Source organism: Papaver somniferum, chromosome 2 (assembly GCF_003573695.1).
Source record: "Papaver somniferum cultivar HN1 chromosome 2, ASM357369v1, whole genome shotgun sequence".
Taxonomy (NCBI): Eukaryota; Viridiplantae; Streptophyta; class Magnoliopsida; order Ranunculales; family Papaveraceae; genus Papaver; species Papaver somniferum.
In genome coordinates, this window is record NC_039359.1 from 203895063 (window position 1) to 203904430 (window position 9368).

Here is a 9368-nt window from a genome sequence, read left to right on the forward strand (position 1 = left end):
CTGGCAATCACTCATTGAGCAGCTCTCTCACTTGGAAATTTAGTGAGTCAAAAATTTTATTACAATATGATTTTAAGCATGCCATCCTAACCTTTGTCGGTTTAATTAAGCATGCCATCCGACAAAGTTAATCAGCTAAATTGTTCCAATTTTCAGACCATAAGAAAAGAACACCAAGACCAAAACCAATTCTTTTTTCCTTCCACGGAAACTAAATTTAGTATATGTATAACATGTATGCTGCAAATTACTGAGAAAACACAACAAAATTATGAAGCCCAAACTTCGATAACTATCAATTTATTCAATATCCTCCTTCCAAAGTTCAGGCCAGTTTTGTTGAACTTCTTCCCATCCGAGAAGCGATCCCTTCTTATTTGGATCCAAACTTGTTGATAAAGTTCCATAAGCAATTCCAAGCGCCGAAGTTCCGAAGCCTATCAATGTTGTTACAAACGGAAGCCAAAGGGGAACATCCCAAATGTGATTTTCCTTGAGAAACCCAAATATAACCAACAATGCTATTCCACTTGCCATTGGGATACCGACATAAGCTAATATCCTTACAATCATCCTTCCCCACACTTCATCCGCAATCTTATCGTCTTCCTTTTTACTTCTTGTGGAAAGTTTCTCATCATCATCTTCTTCTTGCAGGTTCTTCTCAGGTAATGTACCCTTGGTGCCGAAACCTTTGGCCTTGGCTTGTAGTTTTAATGTTCTCCTCCTGTAATGGAAAGATGGAAAAGGGTTGTGAGGGAATCTTCTTACATATAGTGTATGTTCAAGAACAGAATTTTTGTGTGCCCACGGAGTACTTCTGATATGCAGAGGTGAGAGTGAGAGGAGGAGAGTGTTCATGTCTTCGTGGTAATTAACTGTCTCACTGTAAGTGGTATGTAACTATCGTCTCTATGGTCAGATATGTTATCCCTTCATAATGAATGGTGATGGTTTTGTTTCAAGAGATAAGGAGAGTCTAGATAAGATGGCTAACTATTAGAGGTCTTTTTTGATGGCTAAAAAATATATAAAACATTTAAGCAGGACATATAATCAAGCATCGGACGCCGAATCTCAATTCACTACTTTTAGCCAACTCAGAAAGCTTTGTAAAGCTTTGTAGGTGTCTTTAGGTTCCGAGACAAACTCTCAGACTGAATTAGACATAGATTTTATAGGTTGGATCGCACCAAATACATATTGTTAGATTTTTTCCAGAAGTTAAGGAGATCAGTAGTATATTTGAGTCAAACTCTGATGTCAAAGAAGATGCTGAGAAAGAATTGGTAAAACTCCTAAAGCCTATAAGATCTCTATTTACAAGGATGTTATTATTAAACACATAATCTAATCTTCTTAAACAAGAGATCAGAGAAAAAGACAATCAACTAAATATTCTAGTAAAAGAGAATATGAATCCGACTTCAAAGTAGAAGCTCTTGATAAAACTCTTACTCAAGAACAAGAGATTCATTCGGAGACTATGACAAATGACTTTGTTATGATTTCTTCTGATGAGGAAACTAAAAGTCCTTGCTCGACTTTTACAGATCGTGAAAACAAGACTTGTTTGATCACATCTAAAACAGATCATGATGATGATAGTCTGCCTAGCTACATCAAGTCAGAAGAGAATGAAAAATCAACTTCTACAACTACTGATGATCAAACGAAATCTTGTCCAAAGAAAACTCTGAACCGGTTCCGTGAAAAAGTTCTTAAGGAATACAACTTTTAGTCACTTGACAGGAATATACTTCTTCAAAATATTGGTGTAAAAGTATTAAAAGAAGCATCTTGTATTAAAAAACTGAAGATCATTCCTCAATAGAAAGACCGAATATACCCCAACCCGAAAAAATCAACTCAAAATAATCAGATAAAAGAGTTGATAATCACTTCTGGAAAAAGGTTCCACCTCATTCATGTCGGAACAATCTCTGTTTACATGAAGTTAGTTCCCCTACTGAACATTTCCAGAAGAAAGGGAAGGAAAAAATTTCTGCCAAGAGAAACAATCAGGGAAAATTTTCAACAATTGTTTTCGATAATCAAGCTGATGTGCATAATAAGGAAATCCTTAAAATGAGAAAATCTTACGAAAATCTCATTAGCAGAATTAAGAGAGATTTATCTATCTCTGAAAATTCTCACATCAGTACATTTTCTCCCCATGATCAAACCTATTTCACAAGGAGAGATCATCTTCCTGGGAGAAAATATGATGGGCAAAAACCTTCAAAAAGGAACATGAACTATGTTTCTGATACTCGTTGTAAGCATGAAAAGGCTTACTCCGACACAACTTAGTTGTATGGAGTCTGGGCACCCTCATCCAAGTTAGTGCTCATAATCTTTGGGATGGGGAAGCACATAAAACGAGAGCACATGTTTTGTTTTTGTATCAAAAAATTTATGACAATTTCTGGGTAACTGCGATCCATTTTGTCTCAAAATAATTTTGATTCATGTTTATCATGGTCTTCCATATTTAGGTTTTATTTGAAATTTTCGAATTTTAATAAACCTTTCAGCATGAGAGCTTCGGCCACAAGAAACAAAATATATTCTTCATATATTTTCGGAAATCTTTGAGTATTTTCGATCCGGAAGTTGTGTCTTCTTAAGAAAAACTCTCTTACTTGTATTGAGAAACTGTGATTAATTCTTATTTAAATCCTTGAGCATGCCTCCAATAACTCGCAGTATTACAAAGGTAAATAAGGAGGAAGCTCAAAGAGTTAAGTATTGTCAAGGAATCAGTACGGAAAGGAAGAAGAAGATCATCTCAAAAAGCATGTACGATTACGTGACTGATAGTTCTACTGGATTCCAAGATGAGTCATGACTGATGGCTTTCAACTTTCAAGATCCAAAAAAACCCAAGTGGATACCTTCTGATAGTATGGTAAACTTTAACCATGGTTTTGAAGAACTAAGAACCACTCTCATAATAACAGTTCGAAATCAAGATTAGCTAAATGATAGAACTGAAGAAACAAAAGCTGATCTTGCAGACATGAAGGAACAAGTTGAAAAACTTGAAAAACAAGAAGTGGTTGCTGACAAGTCTCTCGAGACAAGCTTCAAGAGTTTGAACACCGAAGAAACCTCAGTGAACAATCATAGCACCACTAGGGATTAAGTTATATGCTGAGAAACTTAATCAGAAAAATGGACATCAATGTATTGATTTATTTCGATATATTTGTATAAGGTCTATTTCGAATAAAACTATCAATTTATATTTATGAATAAAATTATAAATCATTTTTGTTTCATGTGATAGTTTCCGATAACATAGCCTGTGAATGAATGCCTATATTTTTGTTATGTGTTTTCGGTTTATGAGATGTTTGATTTTGGTTTTTATTAACCTTAATATTCAATCTCATATGTTGTAACCCTTATGATTTGTGTGGCTTTTTTATTTAGCGGGATTAAGTTCTAACCCATGTTGGTAGGCTTTATCAAAGGATCATAAGGTGTTCCGATTGAAACTCATATGTGAAAAGTTGAATCAATTTATGTTTACATGAGTTGTGTTTAACATAACATATGTGTTTCGGGTTTTCAACTTTTGCTATTGGCACGCATTAGTTAAAACCAATACAACCTTCTAAGGTTGCTTTTGTTGTTCTTTTGTTCTTGTGAGGATGACAACACACAAGGGGAGAGTTCTTATTTGAACTTGCGCTTAATGATATATCTTTCTGGGGATATGTGGCTGCGGATATTGAGGTAACGATTTTTTTTTGTTAGTTAATCGTTTTCATGTTTAAGAAAATCATGTTTATATTCCATATATTTTGCTTTTTCTTAACAAAATTTCGGTACAATTGATATGTTTCATCATGTTGTGTATGGATTGTTTATGTGATTCAATTGTTTCCAGTCAAGAAGAAAAGAAACCGTGTCAATTTATTTGGCTTATTGTTTGATATCTTGTTTATTGTTGGGTATCAAGTGTTTTTTCTAAACGAAATTCGGTGCAATTGCGGTGCTGTAATGTATATATTTGTTTCGATTGATATCCAATTGTGCGAGTCAATTTGTTTTGGTTTGTATCTATTGTTTGTGTCTTAACAAAATACGAGTCCAATTGATTCCGGATAAAAGAAACTAATTAAGTTAATTCTGATCTTAGTTAGACTTATCAATTGGAGGATTCGGTTATTCAAGTCTAATTGGATGCCTTGACAAGAAAAACTAGTCAACTAACCTAGTGTTTGTCTTGTCTAAAGGGAAAGGTCTAAGTTATTGTCTGAATAATTAGATCCTGATGAGAAAAATAAAGCTAATTCTGATTTTTATTTTGGTCTTATCGAAACAAGCGATTGTACATACACAATCTGTTTCAACAAGGGAATTAAGTATCTTAGTCGATTTGTTGGACTATTAGGGAAAATTGCTTGGAAATTGTTTCCTTGATAACATATTGAAACTAAATTACTTTTATAGTTTCGGTTTTTTAATATTGGTTATCTAAAGTGGTATGTGAAACCTTCATGCTTAACTCTTATAGGTTGTATACAAGTACTTTAGATTTGTAAGATCCTTTCGGTTTTTCCTTTATTTGCTCGAACCTTTATCATTTTGTGACAAAAAAGGGGAGAAATATATGGAGTAAACAAGTGATTTTTAATCACTAGGAAAGGAACATTGTGCTTAAACGTTATATCTAGCGAAAGAGTGAAGCATTGACTAAGGAGGAGAAACATATCATATTGTTGTGTAGTATTAAGACTATAAAAGGGGAATAACAAAAATATTTGGATTGAATATTTACCTAGCTTGCCTTCAGGGTGAGTAAAAGATTTTGTTATTAAAATGTCAACATCAGCATTTATTGATTGAATACATGCATGTTATTGCGTTGTTGAAACTTGGAATCAAGCGTTATGGATTGTTTAGCTCCATATATAATAAGATTTTTGTCACTAAAATTGACAAAGGGGGAGATTGTTAGAGCATAGCTCGGTTGAACTCACCAAGCGTTGGTATGTAAAGTTTGGTTGTCATATTTTAGTTTCAAAACTCATTTAGAGTCGCTTGATTATATACTAGAGTCAACTTCGTTTAGGTTAGACTAGAAAGTCTAGGAATGTTGAGATATACATGTATTGCTCTGAAGACCTAAAGAATGTGAAGAAGTAAGGAATTACAACGACGACATCATCCTTCCACTTGAGGTTAGTAATACTGACTTGAACTTGTTTCAATTCCTAACGTATCTTTCAAGTCGTGCATATTGAAAACATAACATGCGAAGCTGTATATATTGTATATTATACTCTTGTGATGTGAGGTAATCATAATAGTATGATGATAGTGTTAAGGAATTAGACTACGAAGTATAAAGCTTATTTTTTGAACTTCGTAGATATGACATCGAAATAATCTTGTGTATAGTTTTATGATTATGTGTATGGGTTATGGTGAAGATTTCATCATAGGGAACAATGTTTTACATTTGTTTAAAGGAAGTACATTCATGAACATGTTTCATGAATCGAAAGAGAAATCAATAGGTTTATTGGTCTTGCTATTCAGTGCATATCTTTGGATGACCAATATGTGTGTGTTGGTAGAACCGATCTTAACTCAGGTTATGTATCTTGGTATAACCGATCACAGTACCTAGACCTATGATTTGGTATGACGGGTCCTGGTAATTAGTGTGGCCGATCCTAAGTAATCACCATGATATGGTATGATCGATCCTTTAAATTGGTGTGACCGATCCTGGTAATTTTTATGACGATCATAAGAGTTGTGTGAGCAATCCTTATAATTGGTGTGACCGATCCTAGTGACTAGCGTGACCGATCACAAGTAGATACCATGTTTAGGTAGAACCGATCCTAGTGATTGGTATAATCGATCTGAACCCATGTATGTGACTTGGTAGGACCGATCACAACTAACCGTTGTGACTTGGTATGACCAATCACATAGTAGTCTTGGAATACTGGTAGAACTAATTCTAAACTTGTTTGGAAGTGTGGTAGAACCGATTCCAAGATGCAAATTCATGTAAATATGAAATACTGATTTGCAGTGAAAATATGTCAACATACTTTGAACACGAGCAGTAACTCTTATCATTTATTGTTCAAAGATATTCCTCGGTACTCAAGGTGATCCCGTGCAGAAATAAATTAAGAATCTTTTAATTAAGGTTTTTAGTTTTATATATTTTAATTACCAGCAATTAATGCATAGGTCTAGAGAATAAAAATTAGTAATGTGCATTTACTAATTGGATATTTTTTATTGAGAGATTTCAGAAATATTGGACCAACATTTATTGGAATTAGGAAAACTGAATTTGGGAATTCATTTCATATCTTGAGAATATTTTCGGTTTTGGAAATTTCTTCGTGTCCAAACATCCTTGGTCTATAAATACTTAAGTTTGAATTTCTAGCATACTATCCTAAGAGCCAGACAAAATTCATTTCTTGTTGTTTCTGGTGGAGCCGTCTTCAGAGAGGAAAGTTTCTTAATTACGTGAAATCTCTTACGACCGCTCGTTTAGAGACTTCTGTGGGATCAAGAAGATACGAGTACCATTGGTGGGAAACTAGATAATTGCAGTGTTATTAATTTTTTATTTGATTTGATTAATTAACAATTGTTGAAACTTTGATTGCACCTAGTTTGTTTATTCTTGAGAATCTTCTCTTCTGATATAAGATTCACTCAGACTATATCAAAATATCGACGGAATCCTGTTTTTATATCTAAAAACATCTTATGATAATCCATTGTTAACAAACTCCTTTCTGTGCGTGATTGATCACAAGAGATTTAAGTGGTGTTGTGCAGGTATTTGATAGCAATAGAAGATTTGAAGACGAAGAAGAATTCTTATTAGTTTTCGTATCTTGTGGATTTAATACACAAACCTTGATCGGCGGGGATCCAACTAGAATCGATTTATCCTTGATATATATGATTGTTTAGTTGCGTAAGATCGTCATTCTCTATATTTCTCTTTGAAATTCATATTGATTGAGTGTGAATCTATACTTGACTATTTTGGTAGTTATAGTTAGATTGATCTAGCTAGACAAGGGAGTTTATTAGATTAAACATAAGAGATTTTGTCAATGACTCATCTATATCTTGTAGCAAGATTGATTAGAGTGGTATCCAAACAGATTCTTCCTTTGATATTTGAAGTATGATCCAAAGGACTTGCTATTGATGTGCGTGACTCTAGAAGTCGAAGGCGCGTGGATACTGAGGGAACTAAGTAGCTAGGGGTAGTCTGCTTGGTCTCAACTATATGAAGTTTGTATTATATTTTGTATAGCGGCTTAATTCTGAGAGTATTCAAAATTTAGGTCCTAGGGTTTTTCTGCATTTGCAGTTTTCCTCGTTAACAAAATTTGGTATGCCATTTAGTTTACTTTTACGCATTATAATTGTTTTTTATAATTAAGGTAAATTGCACTTTATGTTAACTCCGCAATACTTGATAGTGATCCTTTGGAGTTTGGTTATTAGCGAACCTATTATTAAGTACACACATTATTGTTGTATTGTCTCGATCTTGTATTCATAGTCAATCACACAAGTTATCTTGTTATTGTATTGTCTCGATCTCGTATCCATAGATGACCACACGAAGTGTGAACCGAATTTTTGTATTGTCTCGACTCTGTCCGTAGACGATCATATTCGGTAGAGGACTTATAGGTTGATAAATAAAAGATTGTGGTGTATTTAGGTACCCTCATCTTTTCAGATCCCTGCCAAGATGTTTGGGCGATACTGAGGCGCGAGAACAACTTAATGGAGTGTAGCAAGAGACGTGCGGCCACATCCTAGTCGTAACACTCTATAGGCCGCTCCAACTCCTCGGGTATTATTGGCCCACCATGGATAAGAAATCTCGGTTACTACATGTTGACGGGGAAAAACGATTCGCTGGTTTTTTAGGAAAGTGGAGAGACGACGGTTCGGAAGAGAATCCTCGTCCGAGCAAACTTCTTAACCTCACACGGATGCACTGCACGGGAGTGCTTTAAGTTCGAGAGATCAATCTGTAGGACTCCAGCCTAAACCAAGTCAATGGCCGTTCCAGAGTCAATTCGGTCACAAAGAGCGAGATGGGTTGATTTATAGGAGGGAAGCTGAGAAGTGCGTGAGATCAATGATGATCAAGGATTGTGGATGTGTTGTGGGTTTCTGCAAATGATGAACAAATTCGAATAATTGAGAGAATGTTGCTCACACGATGATTCTTGGTTAGACGATGGATTTTCTGTTCAGTATCTCGTGGGATTTTTGGGTCTTGTTCAATCATGGATTCAGAGACTTATTTATATTGTCAGAATAATGAACACATTAATCCTAGTAAGTGTGATGGCTTCTAGAGTGAAAGAGTGGGAAAGTGGGAGATCATGGTAAATCAGTTCCATGTCGTGTGGAGACTTGATTGATCATGCACCCACCACTTTGCTAACTCCGTCAACCGTTTGCACGACTTACTCATATTTCTCATCGTGGATGAACACACGTGTCGTAGGCCGCCAGACCAAAATCCTAATTGATATCCCCCATGTGACGTGATTGATGTCTCACGAACGTGGAGTCTGCAAAGCAAACGTGTATTTGATTAGTCAGTCGTTGACTTATTTAGACAATGAGTCTAAGTTTTGTGGGATTGATCATGATTGACGAATGCTCAGTGATTCATGTCAGATGTATAATTCTTATGTTGATATTGCTCGTCCGAGCAAATATTGTAAATTCAATAAATTGTTGAATATTGAGTTGAATCAATATTCGAGCAACTGAGGTATTGCTCAATTCGATAAATTACTGAATATTGATAGTTAGATCAATATTCGAGCAACTGATCAAGTATTGCTCAATTCGATTAATTACTGAATATTGATAGTTGGATCAATATTCGAGCAACTGAGCAAGTATTGCTCAATTCGATAAATTACTGAATATTGATAGTTGGATCAATATTCGAGCAACTGAGCAAGTATTGCTCATTCGATGAATTATTGGTAACGTGACCCAATAAAACATTAATTAAAATATTGGTAGCCTACCAAATATTATATGATTAATTAAGATGTTGATTGCTAGATAAAATTATTAGTGTTTGAACTTTCTCAAATTATGATTTGTGGAGCGTTTATTCGAAACCCTAAATTTTGATCAATTGCTGATCAATTGATGATTTATTGAAAATAAATCACTGAGTGAAGGAGGGACCGACTACATGGGATAATGGACGACCATGTAGTGCCCAAGTGCTCGTGTGAGCATGCACCAAAGTTGTTGACCAGTTGGTGGAATGATGATTAAATGCTGGTTTAATCATTTATTAAAATAGT

The 9368-nt window shown here is 34.8% G+C and overlaps 1 protein-coding gene across 1 annotated transcript; it reads right to left on the reverse strand.

The window, feature by feature from the left end:
- Positions 1–175: 175 nt before the first annotated feature.
- Positions 176–915, reverse strand: LOC113350289 (uncharacterized protein PAM68-like). The gene has a single exon (XM_026594408.1). The coding sequence runs from the start codon at positions 859–861 to the stop codon at positions 301–303; it is 561 nt and encodes a 186-aa protein (XP_026450193.1). The 5' UTR covers positions 862–915; the 3' UTR covers positions 176–300.
- Positions 916–9368: the final 8453 nt, after the last annotated feature.